Source organism: Nerophis ophidion, linkage group LG23, assembly GCF_033978795.1.
Source record: "Nerophis ophidion isolate RoL-2023_Sa linkage group LG23, RoL_Noph_v1.0, whole genome shotgun sequence".
NCBI lineage: Eukaryota > Metazoa > Chordata > Actinopteri > Syngnathiformes > Syngnathidae > Nerophis > Nerophis ophidion.
In genome coordinates this window covers 6,853,558-6,876,057 of record NC_084633.1, presented here as the reverse complement: position 1 = coordinate 6,876,057, position 22,500 = coordinate 6,853,558, and the positions used below count along the sequence as shown (strand labels likewise).

Below are 22,500 nucleotides of genomic sequence, written 5' to 3'. Positions count from 1 at the left end.
CCTGTAAAGCGTCAGAGAACTCTGAAAAGCGCTATACCAAATAAAATGTATTATTATTATTATTAAAGGGGAACATTATCACCAGACCTATGTAAGCGTCAATATATACCTTGATGTTGCAGAAAAAAGACCATATATTTTTTTAACCGATTTCCGAACTCTAAATGGGTGAATATTGGCGAATTAAACGCCTTTCTGTTTATCCCTCTCTGAGCGACGACGTCAGAACGTGACGTCACATCGGTACTCACCGCCATTTTTCCCTACCACATCACACGCATCGAGTCAAATCAGCTCTGTTATTTTCCATTTTTTCGACTGTTTTCCGGTACCTTGGAGACATTATGCCTCGTCGGTGTGTTGTCTTAGGGTGTAACAACACGATCAGGGATGGATTCAAGTTGTTTTACGTAGAATGTGCATCGATTAGCACAGCATGCTAATCGATGCTAACATGCTATTTAGGCTAGCTGTGTACATATTGCAGCATTATGCCTCATTTGTAGCTATATTTACATCTAGCCTTTCCCTCCATCCACATTTAATGTCAAACAAACACTTAGCAATCGACGGATATAAGTTGCTCCAGTGTCAAGAGATGCGAAAGTCCCTCGTTTGGTTTTTACCGGCGATGCTACGACATAGATGGCACAGAGATGACAAGAATGTCTGGATATCCTGCGACACTCAAAGCAGATGCATTCCCAACGATAAAATCAAAGAAATCACAAAGGTGAGTTTTGTTGATGTTATTGACTTATGTGCTCATCAGACATATTTGGTCGCGGCATGACTGCCATCTAATCGATGCTAACATACTATTTAGGCTACCTGTATGTACATTTGAAACTATATTTACATCCAGCGTTTCCTTCCACCCACATTTAATGCCAAACAAACACTTACCAATAGACGGATTTAAGTTGCTCCAGTGTCAATGCAAAAGTCCTGATCGGTTGGTCTACACATTTTACCGGCGATGCTAACGCAGACATGCATGGCCGAATAGCGTCAATAACTATTCGCTCAATAGCTTCAGTTTCTTCTTCAATTTTGTTTTCGCTATCTGCCTCCATACTCCAACCATCTGTTTCAATACATGCGTAATCTGTTGAATCGCTTAAGCCGCTGAAATCCGAGTCTGAATCCGAGCTAATGTCGCTATATCTTGCTGTGCTTTTCGCCATTGTTTGTATTGGAATCGCTATGTGACGTCACAGGGAAATGGACAGTGGCTTAAGCAAATAGCGAAAATCAAGCACTTTAAAGGTTTTTTTTAGGGATATTCCGGGACGGGTTAAATTTTGAAAAAAACTTCAAAAAATAAAATAAGCCACTGGGAACTGATTTTTATTGGTTTTAACCCTTCTGAAATTGTGATAATATTCCCCTTTAATTGCAGCTAGGAAGTGCACAAAAAATGTCTACACTTGTTTAAGTAGCAACAAACCATGAACCAGCCCTATCCAGAAGAACTAGGCACAGGTGTGCCCTGATTGCCAATCAGGGACAGGTGTGGGAGGCAGCGCTCCGGTCGGTGTTGAAGTGGCAGGAAATGAAAACACAAAGGAAGTAGGAACAAGTGCAGCTACCCGGCCAGGATTTCATCCATTTTTTTATCAACCTAGCACTAACATTGTGTGCCACAGGGGAGAATGATATTCTTTGGGAAAATATGCCATTATTATCTTATCAGTGACAGGGCAGGAAGGGGCTAGGAATACATTTGCGACAACATTCATTAAGTGACATTTCACATGCACTTATTCTAAAAAATTCTCCCCGCACATGCACAAAACGTGATTTGCGCATTTAAACCCAGGAAGTTATCACATTTGTAGTGATTGTTCTGCTTCTTCCTAGTACTTTTCAGACATGTTGAATTGCGCAATTGTAACGATGTTCCTTAATTGAAAGTCGCGAGCGTGTCCGAAACACTACACACACACACATACACACACACACACACGTGCGCACGCACACACACACACAATGACAATAACTCTATGACTTTATGGCAAAAAGTAACACTCTAGTATGGAGAACACATATTCACCATTAATTCGTTGCTTATCAACATGCAAATCTGTTATATATTGGCTCTTAATTATTCCTTATTAAGTACTTATTAATGCCTTATTCTGCATGGCCTTATTATACAACCAGCAAGTCATTAACTAAGAGTGTTCCCTCTATAACCTCAGAATTATTCCTTATTAAGTGAAGTGAATTATATTTATATAGCGCTTTTTCTCTAGTGACTCAAAGCGCTTTACATAGTGAAACCCAATATCCCTTTTTGTTACATTTTAACCAGTGTGGGTGGCACTGGGAGCAGGTGGGTAAAGTGTCTTGCCCAAGGACACAACGGCAGTGACTAGGATGGCGAAAGTGGGGATTGAACCTGCAACCCTCAAGTTGCTGGCACGCCCGCTCTACCAACCGAGCTATACCGCCCCACATTATTATTAACCCCTAACCTTTATATTTTCCCTTATTGTCTAAATAACTCTAAATTAAGTCTTTTTTACTTCAATAAGCAACTAATTAATGGTGAATATGTTCCCCATACTAAAGTCGTACCAAATGTCCTTTTTGAACTTACAGGGTGAAGTTCTCCTCCAGGTAACAGCGGTTTCTCAGTAGCCCCGCCCACAGCTGCACGCCGATAATGCCGAAGATGAAGAAGACGAAGAAGCAGAGCAGGAGAACGTTGCCCAGCATGGGCAGCGTGTCCAGCAGCAGGTTGACCAGGATACGCATACCTGCAGACGAATTGATGGATAGTAAAAGTCAAGTCATTTATTTATCCTCTTGGATAGATTTTTTAAAAAAAGACACCATAAGAATGTAATTAAATGCATTGTTGATACCAATAAGACACTCAAAGTTTCAATTAAAAAGTGAAGGAAGGGTTATTGAGCGTAATGTAAGTTGTCATCGCAAATCCACATCATAAATGATTTTGATGATGACTTATGATCCATACAACAGTACAACAAACTATAAAAGGCCTAATGAGAAAGCAGCTTGTTTAACAATAGCATTTGACAGACACCCTGCATCGCAATCAATGACAACTTAATTCGCTGCTCGGACGTCATTGTCTGCAATTATCTTCCACCACAGGTATATTGTTCCCATGGTGTCAATAATCAAGGCGCACATTTGAGTTGATGCAGTATTTTTTAACGGGAAGTAGTATGGATTTACACAAAATGTCAACCCTGATGCATTACTCTAGAACAGGGGTGCTCACACTTTTTCTGCAGGCGAGCTGCTTTTCAATTGACCAAGTCGAGGACATCTACCTCATTCCTATTTATAATTTATATTTATTTATTTATGAAAGAGACATTTTTGTTAAGTTAATGGTGTTTAATGATAATACAAGCATGTTTAACACACATAGATTCCTTTCTTTCAAGAAGACAAGAATATAAGTTGGTGTATTTGATTCTGATGACTTGCATTGATTGGAATTAGACAGTGGTGCTGATAACGTCCGCATTTTCAAATGGAGGAAAAAAAAAAGTCCTCCTTTCTGTCCAATACCACATGAAAGTGGTTGGATTTGGCATCTCATTTGTCCAACTTGCATACTCCTTTTCAAACACTTTGTTATGAGAGTAGCATATGTGTGTGGCCCTTTAATGTCTGGCAGCAGGTGAGTGACGTCAGTGAGTGTGCGGGTGGGCAAGCAAGTGAGAAAGCGGTCGCTGAGGGCGGGGGAGAAATACATTGGCATCAAACTCCGTAGCTTGCTAGCTTGTGCACGCTAGCTTTCTGAGACTCTTATTTTGTTAGCACAGGCAGGATGAAACAGGTATTTTATGGTGAAGACAGGAACTGTGCAGTCGGTCTTTAGAGTTTTGACAGTAGGTACGGAGTCTCTAGAAATAAAATGTGTTTCTCTGCGTCCGCCCTGTTAGTGATTTTTTTCTTAAATATGAGCTCGCAGCAGCCAGCGTCATCTCACAAGATCCTCGGGTGCCGAGAATGTCAAACAACTGACGAAAGTGAAGTCTTGGTATGATTGATGATTGCTCATTTTTATGTATATTTTTTAATGCCTGGCTTGAGATCGGCTGACACCCTCCGAGATCGACCAGTCGATCGCGATCGACGTAATGGGCACCCCTGCTCTAGAATATGAACAACTGACTGGTTGTTATTCTGTTTAAAGGCCTACTGAAACCCACTACTACCCACCACGCAGTCTGATAGTTTATATATCAATGATGAAATATTAACATTGCAACACATGCCAATACGGCCTTTTTAGTTTACTAAATTACAATATTAAATTTCCCGCGGAGTTTCTTGTTGAAAACGTCGCGGAATGATGACGTGTGCGCGTGACGACCCGAGTTGCAGGGGACATATTAGCCCAGCACCATTTGGGGCTAAAAGTCGTCTCTTTTCATCGCGCAATTCATTAGTATTCTGGACATCTGTGTTGCTGAATCTTTTGCAATTTGTTCAATTAATAATGGAGAAGTCAATGTAGAAAGATGGAGGTGGGAAGCTTTAGCCTTTAGCCACACAAACACACGGTGTTTCCTTGTTTAAAATTTCCGGAGGTGAAACTTTACTATGGATCAGAGCGGTCAAGCGAACATGGATCCCGACCACTTGTCAACCGGCAGGTTTCGGTGAGAAAATTGTGGAAAAAAGTCGCCTCTTACCGAAGATCAGCTGAGCTTGCGCCATCCATGCAGCTGCCGTCGACTTCCCTCAGAGACTGGCGTCAAGGCACCCGTGGACCCATCCCTCCGAATATCAGGTACTATTTAATCTCACTAAAACACTAACAACACAATAGAAAGATAAGGGATTTCCCAGAATTATCCTAGTAAATATGTCTAAAAACATCTGAATCCGTCCCAATGCAATCGCCTTTTTTCTTTCTTTATTTATTTATTTTTCTAGTCCTTCGCTATCAATATCATCATCCACGAATCTTTCATCCTCGCTCAAATTAATGGGGAAATTGTTGTTTTCTCGATCCGAATAGCTCTTGCTGCTGGAAGCTCCCATTATAAACAATGTGAGGAAGTGAGGAGCCATCAACATGTGACGTCATCGTCTGCGACTTCCGGTAAAGGCAAGGCTTTTTTATTAGCGACTAAAAGTTGCGAACTTTATCGTCGATGTTCTCTACTAAATCCTTTCAGCGAAAATATGGCAATATCACGAAATGATCATGTATGACATATAGAATGGACCTGCTATCCCCGTTTAAATAAGAAAATCTCATTTCAGTAGGCCTTTAATCCTCTGTTTTCTTCAGATGGCTCTATATATATTGCCAAAAGTATTTGGCCACCTGCCTAGACTCACATATGAACTTGAAGTGCCATCCGATTCCTAACCCATAAGGTTCAATATGATCTTAGTCCACCTTTTGCAGCTATTTCAGCTTCAACTTTTCTGGGAAGGCTGTCCACAAGGTTGTAGAGTTTGTTTATAGGAATTTTCGACCATTCTTCCAAAAGCGCATTGGCGAGGTCACACACTGACGTTGGTCAAGAAGGCCTGGCTCTTAGTCACCGTTCTAATTCATCCCAAAAGTGTTCTTTCGGGTTCAGGTCAAGAGTCTGTGCAGGCCAGTCAAGTTCATTCACACCAGACTCTGTCATCCATGTCTTTATGGACCTTGCTTTGTGCACTGGTGCACAGTCATGTTGGAAGAGGAAGGGGCCCGCTACAAACTGTTCCCACAAGGTTGGGAGCATGGAATTGTCCAAAATGTTTTGGAATCCTGGAGCATTCAAAGTTCCTTTTACTGGAATTAAGGGGACAAACTAAACTCCAGAAAAACAACCCCACACTATAATTTGTCTTCCACCAAATTTCACAATCGGCACAATGTAGTCCGAAATGTACCGTTCTCCTGGCAACCTCCAAACCCAGACTCGTCCATCAGATTGCCAGATGGAAAAGTGTGATTCATCACTCCAGAGAACGCGTCTCCATTGTTTTAGAGTCCAGTGGTGACGTGCTTTACGCCACTGCATCTGACGCTTTGTATGACTTAGATTCAGCTGCTCAGCCATGGAAACCCACTCCATGAAGCTCTCTGCGTACTGTACGTGGGCTATTTGGAAGGTCACATGAAGTTTGGAGCTCCGTAGCAACTGACTGTGCAGAAAGTCGGCGACCTCTTTGCACTATTTGCTTCAGCATCCGCTGACCCTCTCTCTGTCAGTTTACGTGGCCTACCACTTAATGGCTGAGTTGCTGTTGTTCCCAAACTCTTACATTTTCTTATAATAAAGCTTACAGTTGACTTTGGAATATTTAGGAGCGAGGAAATTTCAAGACTGGATTTGTTGTACAGGTGGCATCTTATGACAGTTCCACGCTGGAAATCACTGAGAGGAGGCCCATTCTTTCACAAATGTTTGTAGAAACAGTCTCCATGTCTAAGTGCTTGGTTTTATACACCTGTGGCCGGGCCAAGTGATTAGGACACCTGATTCTGATCATTTGGACGGGTGGCCAAATACTTTTAGCAATATAGTGCAATACCTTTAATGTGTCATTAATTAGTGATGTACAATGTCACTGATTTTATTTCTGATCCAATGCCAAGTAAAATTCAGGCCGGTATCGGCGATACCGATCCGATACCAATACTTTGTGCAAATGTGTCTGCCAAAATTTTAAAAGTTGTGTACTTTTAAATAATAAAACATGTATCTAAAAAATAACAGTAAAAAAAGAGCAAAAAAAAAAGTAATGTAATGAGAAAAAGCTGACATTTTTAAACTAATAATAATAATAATAATATACTTAGTCACCTCTAGCAGAGGTTCTCAAATGGGGGTACGCGTAACCCTGGGGGTACTTGAAGGCATGCCAAGGGGTACGTGAGATTTTTTAAAAATAGCAACAAGTCAAAAATCATTTATAAATATACTTATTGAATAATACTTCAAGAAAATATGAATGTAAGTTCATAAACTGAAAAAAAAATGCAACAATGCAATATTCAGTGTTGACAGCTAGATTTTTTTGTGGACATGTTCCATAAATATTGATGTTATAGATTTCTTTTTTTTGTGAAGAAATGTTTAGAATGAAGTTCATGAATCCAGATGGATCTCTATTACAATCCCCAAAGAGGTCACTTTAAGTTGATAATTACGTCTATCTGTAGAAATCTTCTAAAAACTTGTTGAAAATAACCAAGTGATTCAACTATAAATAGTTATTTTTATATATATTTTTTCCAAATAGTTCAAGAAAGACCACTACAAATGAACAATATTTTGCACTGTTATACAATTTAATAAATCAGAAACTGATGACAATGTGCTGTATTTTACTTCTTTATCTCTTTTTTTTCAACCAAAAATGCTTTGCTCTGATTAGGGGGTACTTGAATTAAAAAAAATGTTCACAGCGGGTACATCACTGAAAAAAGGTTGAGAACCACTGACCTACAGCACAAAGTTATGTCTAATAATGTCTGCAAAAATATCAAAATGCCCTGTTTGCCCTCACCGGGGTCACGTCTAACACTGAATGATATTATTACACAATTGCCTACACATTTGATGACTTGTTTTTTTTTTTAATGTACATCAATGTAAAAAAAAAAAAAAAAAAATGTAGATTTTACAGTAAAAACCGACAGGTCAGTCGCAAAATGTTACTGTCAAATTTACAGTGTTTTATTTAGCATGTTACTGTAAATGCAAAAAAAACAGTACCACTGTTTTACACGGAACAAAACTGGCAGCTCAGTTGATGGAATTATACAGTGTTGTTTTTTTTTACTGTAAATATAACATTCTGGCAATTTAGCTGGCGGATTTTACCGTAAAAACCGTGTGCTATTGTGAATAGCAAGACATTACCACTGTTTTTTATGGTAAAAAAAATTGCCAGCTCAGTTGCCAGCATTTTATGGTCAAAAAACAATGGTACTGTTGTACAGTAAAATGCTGTAAAACCACAGTAAATTTCTTAAAGTCGCTGTAAAATCTATTTATTAGATTTGATAATTTGATGAACAACTTGCTTTGAAATCATAAGTCAAGCGGATAAAAAAAAGTATTTATTTCTAGTTTAACAAACACATTGTTTGAATTTAAGATAATAATAATAAAAATAATAATAATAATACATTTTACTTATAAGGCGCCTTTCTGGGCACTCAAGAACACCGTACAAAATCAAAACAATGAAATCAAATTGGATAAAAACGACAACAACAACAACAAAGATAGATAAGATAAGATGATTACAGTGAATAAGCAGTCAGGAATAGGTGTGTTTTGAGTTTTGATTTAAAGACTTACATTTTGAATCTAAGTTACGAAGGTCTGTATTACGACTGTGTGGCATATTGTTGCCGGATTTGTTCCTCCGAAGATGCGTAGACATGAACACAGCAAAGGTATTTTATAATGAATTTATTTAACTAAGAAAAGGAGCTAAGGATCAAAAACACTGGAGCTAATAGAAAAGCTAACAAAGGTCGCTAGCATAGAAGCCAGTAATAACAAACAGAAAAACTAGACTTGGGACGAAGGCACACAAAAGGGAAAACAAATCATTAGCGTGAGAGCTAGAATGAATACAAAGGCGTAGCGTGAAAGCTAGCGAGAATATAAATGCGTAGCGTGAAAGCTAACGAAAAAATACATACGAGTCGTCACTTTTGCATGAAAGCAAACTAGGATCCCAGGAATACTGAACAGAAAAGGCTGGCTTACATAGGATGGTGATTAGAAAAACAGGTGTGCGTAAACCGGGAGTAGCAGGTGGAACTAATATGTAACCATGGTGACGAAGCAAACAGAAAATAAGGACGTCAAACAGCAGAGTGATACCAAAATGGAATAAAAGCAACAATGTGGTGATGATCCGACCATCGGATCACAACAGTCTGGTGGTAGAGTTCCAAAGATGTGGGGCAGAGCGGCTGGTGGACAGTTTAAATAATGGGACAGTGAGATGGATGGATGAAGAACAGGGGTGTCAAACTCAACTACAGAGTGGGCCAAAATTTAAAACTGAACAAAGCCGCAGGCCAAGGTTGAACAAATTAACCTTTTAATAGGGACCCAAACAAGTTTTGCATTGAATATTGAACAAACAAGGCTTAAATAGGGCAGGGGTTAGTGCATCTGCCTCACAATACGAAGGTCCTGAGTAATCCTGGGTTCAGTCCCAGGCTCGGGATCGGTAGCGGGGGGTGTATATTGTAGCATTTCGGAAGAGTTAGTGCTGCAAGGGGTCCTGGGTATTTGTTCTTTTGTGTTTACGTCGTGTTACGGTATAGGTGTTCTCCCGAAATGTGTTTTGTCATTCTTGTTTGGTATGGGTTGACAGTGTGGCGCATATTTGTAACAATGTTAAAGTTGTTTATACGGCCACCCTCAGTGTGACCTGTATGGCTGTTGACCAAGTATGTGTGTGTGAAAGCTGCATATATTATGTGACTTGGCCAGCACGTTGTTTATATGGAGGAAAAGAGGACAGTGCATTTAAAGCACGCTCCCAGTATTGTTGTCCAGGTGGAAATCGGGAGAATGGTTGCCCAGGGAGATTTTCGGGAAGGGCACTAAACTTCGGGAGTCTCCCGGGAAAATTGGGAGGGTTGGCAAGTATGAGTATTAGCGGTGAATGTGGTATTACCGGCCGGCCAGCTCCAATGTTCATTTGATATTACCTCAAGGGCCAAATGAAATTAAACGGCGGGCCAAATTTGGCTCGCGGGCCAGAGTTTGACACCCATGATGAAGAAGATCTTGGGGAACGTGAGGGCGTGGCGAAATGGAACAGGTCAGAGAGATATGACGGAGAGAGGTGATCATATATTTGTTACATTATAATTTTTATGCCTGGGAGATACAGGCGGAGAACCGAAATGTCTGGCGTCAATCGGTTAGTATTGCAGAGGTTGATTCGGTGAGAGGCCAGCACGCAGAGGAGAAGGGAGATAGGAGGAAACATACTGCAACTACCATTGCACAGCAGGTCTCTCCACATGTTTGAACTAAGGCTATGTCTACACTAAGCCGGATAACCCCTTAAAGGAATAATTATTTAGCCTAAGCCCCATTTCAGTCACGCTAAACCAGCGTTTAAGGTTCCCCTCCTCAGACAATTTTTTTACACGCCGTGTATTTCCTAAATCTCCGGCTCTTAGCTTTGTATGGACTCATCAATCGTTTACAAACTAAGTTCGGAGAGGAAGTGACGCAACAAAGAACGCGCCACTGCCAGCTTCACAATAAAGCGGTTTCGGAAGTCGGAGCTAACCACTGGAAATATGGAGGTGAGTCATCCAGACATGTCCGTGTTTGTCATTCCTCTATGTGTACAGACACATGTTTAAATCACACTTGAACACCTTAAGAGAAAGCGATTGCAGCTATTCGGGATACAACACTTCTCAGACAGCAAGAGAACGTTCAAATGTCCAGGTCAGCTGTGATTCTACTTACCAAAAAACTTTGTCCATTTGTCGAAGGAGAGACAACGAGAACGCGAGCTCCCGTGGATGTGATAACAAAGGTAGCGTGTGCTTTGTATTACCTGGCCGTCAAGGGAAGACTGTGGGGTGAGGGGGTCTTAAACGACCATAAAGATAAGGTTAGGTGGGATTTACCCTTGATAACCTTAGGTTATCAGAATCAGAAATACTTTAATAATCCCCGAGGGGAAATTTAAATTTTCAGCACAATCCCATTCAAGGTCAGACAAACATTCCAGGGAGACAAAACAGGATCGCTGACGGGTCTGCTAACTTGCGGCGCCCCTTGCAAAAAAGGTGAGATACATACAGGTAACCATGGAATGGGAGAGAAAAATAAAAATAAAATTCCCAAGTGCAAAAGGGACTGTCACTCAAGAACTGGCTTGTACAGCCATGCTAGGTGTTGTCAACAAACACGAATGTACTGGATCAACAAAACATGTTGAAAAAGTAAAACTGTGAAAATTATAATTAGTCTATTGTATTATGACAACACTCACTTTAACTGGAAATATATTACTAATAATTGACTAAAATAGGATGACACAACAGGGCTTCACGGTGGCAGAGGGGTTAGTGCGTCTGCCTCACAATACGAAGGTCTTGCAGTCCTGGGTTCAAATCCAGGCTTGGGATCTTTCTGTGTGGAGTTTGCATGTTCTCCCCGTGAATGTGTGGGTTCCCTCCGGGTACTCCGGCTTCCTCCCACTTCCAAAGACATGCACCTGGGGATAGGTTGATTGGCAACACTAAATTGTCCCTAGTGTGTGAATGTGAGTGTGAATGTTGTCTGTCTATCTGTGGTGGCCCTGCAATGAGGTGGCGACTTGTCCAGGGTGTACCACGCCTTCCGCCCGATTGTAGCTGAGATAGGCACCAGCGCCCCCCGCGACCCCAAAAGGGAATAAGCGGTAGAAAATGGATGGATGGGACAATGACACAACTATTTAAATAAAAACAATAAACTATTAACAATAAGTACCATTAAAACAAGAAAACAATTAATACAATTAATAATTAAACAAGTGTCTGGTCCAAGAGCGTAAATTAGCATGGTATTCTGTGACTAAGCTGCCAAAGAGAATATTTATGTTTAAAAAATATGTTATTGCATTGAGGCAAAATGGAGCGCATGTATTTTTTTCTTTTAAAATAATAATACATTTAGTAAGAAAATATGAAGTACTTGAATGACGCATAGGCTTTCGAGAGACAGATAAAATGATGTGGCGGCCCAGATCTGGGCTTGAGTTAGACACCTGTGCCATGACTCATTGACCTTTTGTTAAGCTTATGAAATGTTAACAATAAAGGTTGTCAATAGTATTTGTGGTATAACTCACAGAGGGCACCACACTAGTTGAGGTTTAACCAACAGCGCCTCTGCTGGTGGGAGCCTGGTAGTGCACTCCATTTTGCCTCAATGCAATTCAATCGGTCTTTTTCATTCTTCCCAGTCCGACCCGCTGCCTCTCTGAGATGTCTTGTTCACAGACAAACATAACCTGCTGGTGGAGGCATCTAACAGCAACACCCGACCGTTGTGAGATGCGCAAGCGCGGAACAGAAATAGAGTCATGGCGGTTCAGGGGTGGCAGGAGATAACAGCTTCTCTGGAGGAGGCGGTAGACATCAGACAAACACTTGAGAGGCAACAGTGGGAGATACAAAATGAGAAGGAACCACTCCGCTCTGACAAAGCCAGAATATCAGAAACAGATGCAACGACTCCACTACCTACCCAAAAAGAAAAGACGCCTGTGATTAAAGCTTTAATTAGATTGACTGTCAAGTAAAATGATGACCTCATCCCCTGGGCGAGAGCTGTCCCGCAGTGATGACACGTTGGGATGTGATTAGTGAGGTCTGATGACTGACTGGGGGAAAGAGGTGAAACCGACGGATGAGATACCAGCACCAGACGTGTGTGTGTGTAAGTGTAGTTGTGTTTTCTGACAATCTGAGGACACACAATGCCTAAGGCCCCTCCTTACACTAAGGGTAAATCCCACCTAACCTTATCCTTGTCCACACAAACACACAATAGTCGTTTAAGACTGAATTTAACTTATTCGATCAATATCCAGTGTTGTAGTATTTCAATTACCTGGAATCCAGTGTGCTGTGGGGCCCTGTTGTAGTGCATCACACCTGAGCCATCATAAATTAATCAAATCTTTATTGGAAATGTGAAAGTAAACGATTTGATAAAGAACGTTTTACGTCAATCAATCTAAGGATCTAGATATCTGGTCACTCTTTTGCTTTCACCTTCATTGTCTATTAGTTTTTGCTGACTTTATATACTCTGGGCCTAGATGTTGATTCCGTGACATATATGGTGAACAATAACTGATACAGTCTGCTTTGCCAGTCCAAATACATTCAATGTTTTTCGTAGTCTTGACTCGACGGCCAGGTAATACAAAGCACACGCAATCTTTTTTTTAATCACATCTATGGGTGTCCACATTCTCGTTGTCTCTCCTTCGACAAATGGACAACGTTTTTCAGTAAGTAGAATTACAGCTGTCCTGGACATTCGAAAGTTCTCTCGCAGTCTGAGATGTGTTGTATCTGAAATAGCTGCAATCGCGCGTTTCCTTAGCTTAAGGTTTTAGGTTTTTTAAAATAATTTATTATCTTTTTTGTCATGAAAAAGGGAGTTTTTTGGGGGTTGGTGCACTAATTGCAAGTGTATCTTGTGTTTTTTATGTTGATTTGAGAAAGAAATAAAAATAAAATAAATGAAAAAAAAATAATGAAAAATTATTCTTCTGCCCGGTGGTTGGGGACCACTGATCTAAGTCACAGCAGCTCAGACGAGGGTGGGGAGCGTTTCCACAGAGTGTTTCCAGAGCGAGCCTAAAAAAGGGGCTGTCAGGGACCGACGCGGAAGTAGATTTTTACAACAAAGTTCTGAAGCTTAGTGATATATTAGATTGCTAGTGGAGGTTTTTTTTACCGTATGCGTTCATATTTTGTTGTTTGTTGCATTTCGCTTGATTGTAAAATATGTCGATCGAGAGGGGATGTGACGTTCTTGTGTTGTCAATATTCAGTGTTTTATTGTTTATAGTTAATATTGTATACCTCACATTCTTTTATGTAAATTCTGGGTGTCTCATTCAGTAAAAAAAAGTGTTTAATTCCAATCAGTTTTTTAAGGCGGTCTGTCATTTAATCAGACATTATTGTGAGGTTCTGTATTAGTGTTCCTAAAAATAGATAAACCGGCCCCCCGAACACTTTCTTTTTTCTAAATTTGGCCACTCGAGTGAAAATAATTGCCCACGCTGGACCTTAGGTCAAATAAGGTTATGAAGAAAATGTTGAAATCCCAACATAAGTGACTGACACGTGTGTGCGTGTGTGTTTGTGTGCGTGTGTGTGTGTGTGTGTTCTTGTATATCTACCCTTCTTGAGACATCAAAAAGGAAAAGTACCTTCCATAAGAGGACCGGTGAACAAGTTATGACCAAAATCATAGTCCCAATACTGAAAACCATACCGGAGTCCGTGAACATTGCTCCAAAGTCAAATTGTTTTGTTGATTTAATGTGCATTCAAAAGTAAACATTGACAGGTGCAAAGGCAGCAATATTTGATAAAACAAGACTGCAGCTAAAGAAGGACTTCCCTATTCATCCCTTAAAAAACCCCGCCAGATGAACAGCTGATTTTACGACTTCCGGTGCTGACGTAAGACAACCCGCGTCCCATATGTGACCGTGGGATGAACAAATACACTACGGTACTAAGACCACATTGGCCATTAACAGTTCGCTTCTACAGCTGTATTGCCCAAAGTGCGTGACTTTTGACATTTCTCATTGGCCTTAAGCACATTACAAAAAATAGAGATCTCATTTGCACCCCTGGTGGTGAAAGCTATGAAAATTAGGGTGGTTCCTAAAAAGAGGGATTTTTCAAATTGACTCTTTGTCGGTTTTAAAAGTGCTCCCCCTCTGGTCAACATATGAAACAACAAGTGTGTGTAAAAAATTAAAATGCACCCCCTTTGGCCTAAATCTATTAAAAAAAAAGAATATTAATTTAAAAAAAAATAATATATATATATATATATATATATAAGTTTAAAGGGACGTACTGTAAAAACTAAGTAAATAATGGAGATTAAAAACCAATTACGAACACAAAATAAAAATAAAAACTAAAAAAAACAAATAAAAACTTACCTTTTTTAATATTTGCATTGTATGTTTATATTGTATGTTTATATAGGGACGGGTGGCGCAGTGGGAGAGTGGCCGTGCGCAACCCGAGGGTCACTGGTTCAAATCCCACCTAGAACCAACCTCGTCACGTCCGTTGTGTCCTGAGCAAGACACTTCACCCTTGCTCCTGATGGGTGCTGCTTGGCGCCTTGCATGGCAGCTCCCTCCATCAGTGTGTGAATGTGTGTGTGAATGGGTAAATGTGGAAGTAGTGTCAAAGCGCTTTGAGTACCTTGAAGGTAGAAAAGCGCTACACAAGTACAACCCATTTATCATTTATTTATTTATATTATTATTGTTGGAAATACACATTCTTTTATATCTAGAAAGGGTGGTCCTAAAGAGGTATTTTTCAGAGGTCTCAAGAAGGTAACACATACAATAACGTGTGTGTGTGTGTGTGTGTGTTCTTGTGTTCCCACCCTTCTTGAGACATCAACAAAGAAAAGTACCTACCTTATGTGGACCGGTGAACAAGTTAAGACCAAAATCATGGTCCCATTACGGAAAACCATTGCATCTAATAGAGAATGTGTGTGTGTGTGTGTGTGTGTGTGTGTGTGTGTGTGTGTGTGTGTGTGTGTGTGTGTGTGTGTGCGTGTGTGTGTGTGTGTGTGTGTGTGTGTGTGTGTGTGTGTGTGTGTGTGAGATCATTAGCGTGGCGTACCGCTGTTGCCAAACCGATGTTTGTGTTTTTAGCGTCGTGCTGTGATTCGTGAGTAACAACTCGACAGCGGGCTAATGTGTCATCAAGACCGCCGTTTAGTTCAGCTGTAGACGCGGTGAATGACAGGTGAGACGGCTAGAAAGACGACGGCGGTAATGACGGGGCAAAACACCTGTGGTGCCATCGCCTCACGTGAAGTGAGTCGGCAACACGATTCAGGCTTTAAAAAAATAAAAAAAGGAAACGTAATAAAGGTGATCTCAATCATGTGCTAATTATTATGATTGCATCTTGATTATGGGTACATTTACTTTCACACTTGTGAAGATAAAGGTTGCAGCAATTAATGTGTTTGTTTGAAAAATATGTTCTCTATCATTTTTCTCATCAACTGCTTTTGCAAATGGAGAGCAGAAGTGTTGCGTGTGTGTGCGTGTGTGTGTGCGTGTTCTTGTATTTCTACCCTTCTTGAGACATCAACAAGGAAAAGAACCTTCAGTATGAGCACCGGTGAACAAGTCAGGACATAAATCATGGTCCAAAAACAGAAAACCATTGCATCTAATAGAGAATGTCTCATTTGCACCCCCTGGTGGTGAAATATATAAAAATTACAATGGTCCGAAAAAGGAGGGATTTTCATTCATTCATTCATTTTCTACCGCTTATTCCCTTTTGGGGTTGCGGGGGGCGCTGGCGCCTATCTCAGCTACAATCGGGCGGAAGGCGGGGCACACCCTGGACAAGTCGCAGGGCCAACACAGATAGACAGACAACATTCACACTCACATTCACACACTAGGGCCAATTTAGTGTTGCCAATCAACCTATCCCCAGGTGCATGTCTTTGGAGGTGGGAGGAAGCCGGAGTAACCGGAGGGAACCCACGCATTCACGGGGAGAAAAAATGTAAGTGCTCCCCACTCTGGTCAACATATGAAATAAGAGTATGTAGGAAATTGAAATGCGCCCCCTTTGGCCAAAATTAATAAGAACAATAAAAATAGATATGAGACTAAACGCAGTCTTTTTCTCACAATCTGTTCACTTTTCCCTTATAAAATTAGGAACAATTTCTCTTATTATTTTTGTTTCTGTAATATTGCAATATTTTCTGGAAAAATCATTACTTTTTTGATGTAAAAGTATTACTTTTTAATGCAAAACGGTGACATTTGTCATATGAAATTCTAACTTGTATCACAATATTGCCAATTCTTTTGTTGTTCTTGTAAAATAGTGACATGTTTTGAGTAAAATTATGACTTTTTTCATCCTTTTGCCAAGTAAAATTACGATTATTATTATAGTATTGCCAACATTTTAAAGTTTTCCTATAAAATTGTGACTTTTGCCGATTAAAATTACGACTCTTTTCATAGAGTTGCCAAAATTTTAAGCTTTTATTGTAAAATTCCAACTTTTATCATAATGTTGCACAAATGTTCAGTTTTGCTTGTCGCATTTTGACTGCCGTTGAGTAAAATTAAGACTTGTATCATAATACTGCCAAAAATTCTATGTTTTTCTTGTGAAATTGTGACCTTTTTCTTGTGAAATTCCAGCACATTTTTAACAACATTCTTTTTTGTATTTAAATAGTATGTATATATTATTAATGTTGGAAATACAACTCTTTATACATCTACAAAGGGTGGGCCCAAGAGGTAGGCATTTTTCGGAGGTTTCATGAAGGCAACAAATACAAGAACGTGTGTGTGTGGTCTTGTATTTCCACCCTTCTTGAGACATCAACAAAGAAAAGTACCTTCCTTATGTGGACCGGTGAACAAGTTAGGACCAAAATGATGGTCCCAATACGGAAAACCATTGCATCTAATAGAGAATGTCTCATTTGCACCCCCTGGTGGTGAAATATATCAACATTACAGTGGTCCGAAAAAGGAGGGATTTTGTTGGTTTTAAAAGTGCTCCCCCTCTGGCTAACGTATGAAATAACAAGTGTGTGTAAAACATTTAAGTGCTCCCCACTCTGGTCAACATATGAAATAACAAGTGTGTGTAGAAAATTGAAATGCGCCCCCTTTGGCCAAAATTAATAATAAAAATAAAAATAGATATGTATTCATATGTACTCATATGTATTCATATTCTGTTTCTGTAATACTGCAATATTTTCTTGAAAAATCATTACTTTTTAAATGTAAAAGTATTACTATTTAATGCAAAATGGTGACATTTGTCATATAAAATTCTTGTAAAATTATTGTCACTTGTAAAAAAGTGACATTTTTGGAGTAAAATTATGACTTTTTTCATAACTTTGCCAAGTAAAATTCCGATTGTTATTATAGTATTGACAACATTTTCAAGTTTTCTTTTAAAATTGTGACTTTTGTCGAGTAAAATTACGACTCTTTTCATAAAATTGCCAAAATGTTTTGTCATAATATTGCCCAAATGTTCAGTGTTTTTTGTCGTATTTAAATTACTTTGAGTAAAATTACAACTTGTATCATAATGCTGCCAAAATTCTATGTTTTTCTTGTGAAATTGTGACCTTTTTCTTGTGAACTGCACATTTTTCACAACAAACTCTTTTATATTTGCATAGTATATATGTATTAATGTTGTAAATACAACTCTTTATACATCTAGAAAGGGTGGGCCTAAGAGGTAGGCATTTGTCGGACGTCCCGTGAAGGTAACAAATACAAGAACGTGTGTGTGTGTGCGTGTGTGTGTGTGTGTGTGTGTGTGTGTGCGTGTAGTGGCGGCTGGAGGCGAGTCTAAATGTGTTTGTTCCCAAGGGGCCTTGTCATTAGACCGCAGTTCCATTAGGCCTAATTGGGTGAGGAGAGGGGGGTAGAGGGGGAGATAGAGACAGAAAACTAGAATGAGACAAGGCCTTAAGGTGCACCGCAAAGACAAATGAAGAAATATATGCAAAAGAAAAAAAAAAAGGAAACAATATTTCACAAACTTCAGCATTGACAAGACTATGGAAAGGAAACTTTGATACATGTAAGAGTAGTCAGCGTGCAGCTTGTATAGCGGTACAGATTCGGTCTTTATAAGCTGGCAACACAAGTGATATCACATCACAAAGAACATGTCCGGATTCTGTAACAAATGTGAATATATAAGTTTTTGGCGCCATCCATAATGCAGAGAAGGCAGGCGATGTGCAAGCAGATAATCCATGTATTATATAAAGTTTAAGTTAAAGTAACCATGAATGTCACACACACACAAAGTGTGGCGAAATTATTCCCTGCATTTGACTCATCACCCTTGATCACTCCCTGGGAGGTGAGGGGAGCAGTGAGCAGCAGCGATGGCAGCGCCCGGGAATCGTTTTTGGTGATTTAACCCCCAATTCCAACCATTGATGCCGAGTGCCAAGCAGGGAGATAATGGTCCCATTTTTATAGTCTTTGGTATTGAACTCACGACCTACCAATCTCAGGGCGAACTCTCTACAAAGCAGAATATCGAAAACAAAAAACACAGGCGAGGTGGCGAGCAGTCAATCAAGGATGAAAAGGCCCAAAAAAATAGCAAAAAGCTAAAGGAGGGATGCAAAACATGAACTAAGGGGTGCACTCAACAAAGCACCAGCGCCGTCGGAAACACGGCACTGGCCTATAAAAGAAAGCCCTCATACCGTGATTATCAACAGCTGAGGGTCCTAATCATCAAACATAGGCAGGTGTGCCAATCAGCACTCTACGCTGGCTGCAACGAGGCAAGGGAACACCGCGCAGGAAGTGGAAAAACAGGGAAGGAGTGCTGACACTGAAACTAACACTGGGGAAAAATATCCAAATCCAAAGCAGCCATGAAGGCTTATGACACTTAATCTACTAAAGGTTTGCATGCATTAAAACACGTGGAAACTTGATAGTGCACGGAAAAACTGATTTCCAGTCAATAAATGAAGAAAATTGAAAGCGCAATCCATTTAGCGTGTCTGTCCTTGTTAATACGCAGAATATATGCAGATTATCGGAACACCCACTATAGTAAGTATAGCATATGTAAATATAGTCATATAGCTCCAGCAATGTGATTCATCAAGCATGAAACTGTTTGGCGACCACAATTTAGCACGTTTGAAATGTTTGTGCAAACTGGCACACAAAAGGCTGTGCTGCTGTCAGGAAGAAATATTTATGTAATTTATGTGCATACAGTTCTGGTCAAAAGCTTACATACACTTGTAAAGAACGTAATGTCATGGCTGTCTTGAGTTTCCCCTAAACGTATTGCTGGGTATTGTGGCCAAACAGATCATTTTTTGTTTCATCTGACCACAGAGCTTTCCTCCAGAAAGTCTTATCTTTGTCCAAGTGATGTCAGAAACAAAAATTGAGCTGTTTGGCCACAATACCCAGCAATATTTTTGGAGGAGAAAATGTGAGGCCTTTAATCCCAGGAACACCAAGCCTACCGTCAGGCGTGGTGGTGGAGGTATTTTGCTCTGGGCCTGTTTTGCTGCCAATGAAACTGATGCTTTACAGAGAGTAGATGGGGTAATGAAAAAGGAGGATTACCTCCAAATTCTTCAGGATAACCTAAAATCATCAGCCTGGAGGTTGGGTCTTGGGCACAGTTGGGTGTTCCAACAAGACAATATCCAAAAACACATGTCAAAAGTGGTAAAGGAATGGCTATATCAGGCTACAATTACGGTTTTAGAATGGCCTTCCCAAAGTCTTGACTTAAACATGTGGACAATGCTGAAGAACAAACACATTTAGCTGAACTGCACCAATTTTGTCAAGAGGAGTGGTCAAAAATTAATTCAGTAGCTTGTGGATGGCTACCAAAAGCGCCTTATTTCAGTGAAACTTGCCAAGGGACATGTAACCAAATATTAATATTGCTGTGTGTATACTTTTGACCCAGCAGATTTGGTCACATATTCAGTAGACCCATAATAAATCCATAAATAAACCAAACATCATGAATGTTTTTTGTGACCAACAAGTTTGTGCTCCAAACACTCTATCACAAAAAAATAAGACTTGTAGAAAGTATTGGAAACTCAATACAGCCCTGACATTATGTATGTCAACTATTGACCATGACTGTATATGACATAGCCATAGCCAGTCTAAATTAGCATTAAGTTTGCACATTTTTGAAAAATAGAACCATACTTTACATTTAAGTGTTTTCTATCAGTCATACTTGCTTTGTTGGCATGGAAAATTGCACCATTACCAAGTGTGTTTGAGTCCGTGTTTAGGCAACAAACGTATCTAAATATGGCTGTGGAAGGGGGCGTGGCCTGTGGACTTGCCGCGGGACGGGATGTTGCCACGACCGGCTTCGAAGACAGCGACAGGTACGTAGATGGCCCAGGTGAGCCTTGATATCTAAACACCTGTCGCCTTTATTAGCAGCAGCCGTGATGAAACGAGTGGTGGGGGTTGTAGGTGCTGCTAAGCGGACGCAGCAGACAAAGACACTTGAAAACCAAAATCCTCTGCACCTTTTTTTGAAAATAAAACAGTGTTATACCCCTCCTGGTAGTGTGTGGTGGAGCGAAGAACCCACTAGAGGGAAACCTCTACAATGGCACTGTTTGGTTTTATGTGAATTGATGTCCAGTACTACCAACGGTGTTCGGTCTGTGCCTATAACATTTTAATTTGATAGCCAGCCCTCGTCAGTGTAGATTTTTTAAGGCAGTATAATTGTGCTATCCATTATTGTCTTAATAGCCAACCTCCGGACTGATGGTTTTTAGGTTGTCCTGAAGAATTTGGAGGTAATCCTCCTTTTTCATTGTCCCATTTACTCTCTGTTAAGCACCAGTTCCATTGGCAGCAAAACAGGCCTAGAGCATAATACTACCACCACCATGCTTGACGGTAGGTCTGGTGTTCCTGGGATTAAAGGCCTCTCACCTTTTCTCCTCCAAACATATTGCTGGGTATTGGGGCCAAACAACTCCATTTTTGTTTTATCTGACATAACATGGACAAAGATAAGACCTTCTGGAGGAAAGTTCTGTGGTCAGATGAAACAAAAATGGAGCTGTTTGGCCACAATACCCAGCAATATATTTGGAGGAGAGAAGGTGAGGTCTTTAATCCCAGGAATACCATGGAAGGGAATATTACAACTAAGATGCAAGTTACAGTCAGCTGGCGTGTTATAAAGCACAATAATTACAATAGAAATATTTTTTCCGGGGCGAAAAAAGGCTTGATTCAACTTCATGGCAAAGACTACCTGATGAGGCCTTACAGCGTATTCTTTACGCTACTGCCATCGGAAGTCTTAAAATTGGAACTGCATGCAAAATCTATGATATCATGCTTGCAAATGAGACTCTGAAATGTAATACTAAAACAAGGCATAACAACTGGACAGCAGAGTTATCATAATAACAAATGTTTTCCATTATTTAACAATGAACATTTACAGTATTGACACACACACACTGAAAATACTGAAAAATGGTACTGTTATCAATTCCCAGGTACTGGGTTTCGGAGAGTCAAATTTGAAAGGTGCCCATCCCGAACACTGGCTACTCTGAAGTTAGGGTTGTACCTCGATACTAATGAATCATATTCAGTATTATACCGCCTCTAAAAAAAAAAAAGGTCCCCACTCCACCAACCCCTCGTCGTCGTCATGTCACATTATTGTTGGTCTATGAGCAGAGGAACATGTTCGGCAGCGCACAATCACAGAGTACTTAAAAAACAGACAGTTTGTGGACAGAAAAGGGAGAATGGACGCATTTTGGCTCAAAATTTATGATAAAAGTGAAGATTTAACACTGAAACACCCTCAGGAAGAGATATTTTAAGAAATGGCTATCAAACTAACGGCTAAGGTCCATCCACATTCGGCAGTGTTTTAGCTACTTCTAAATCACTAATCCTCGCCTCCATGGCGACAAATAAAGTATGTTTCTTACAAGTATCATCCCAGCAGGACGAGGAATAGCTAAATATGCTTCACTACACACCATAGCTCACCGTTCCTGTATCTAAACAAACGCCATGGGTGGATCTACACCTAACATCAACGGTAATGATACCAAGTAGAGGAGCGTATCTAATCGATACTACTATGATTACATCAATATTTTTTAAATCCACAAAATCTAT

At 40.1% G+C, this 22,500-nt stretch overlaps 1 protein-coding gene across 2 annotated transcripts in view; it reads right to left on the bottom strand.

Annotated features, from left to right (window-relative positions):
• cacna1ia (calcium voltage-gated channel subunit alpha1 Ia) overlaps positions 1-22,500 on the bottom strand; it is a 520,467-nt gene that overhangs the window by 202,025 nt on the left and 295,942 nt on the right. For both annotated transcript variants that reach the window (XM_061885398.1, XM_061885399.1), the window contains exon 6: positions 2,606-2,765. In XM_061885398.1, coding sequence (XP_061741382.1) covers positions 2,606-2,765 — 160 coding nt within the window. The remainder of the gene's footprint in view (positions 1-2,605; positions 2,766-22,500) is intronic.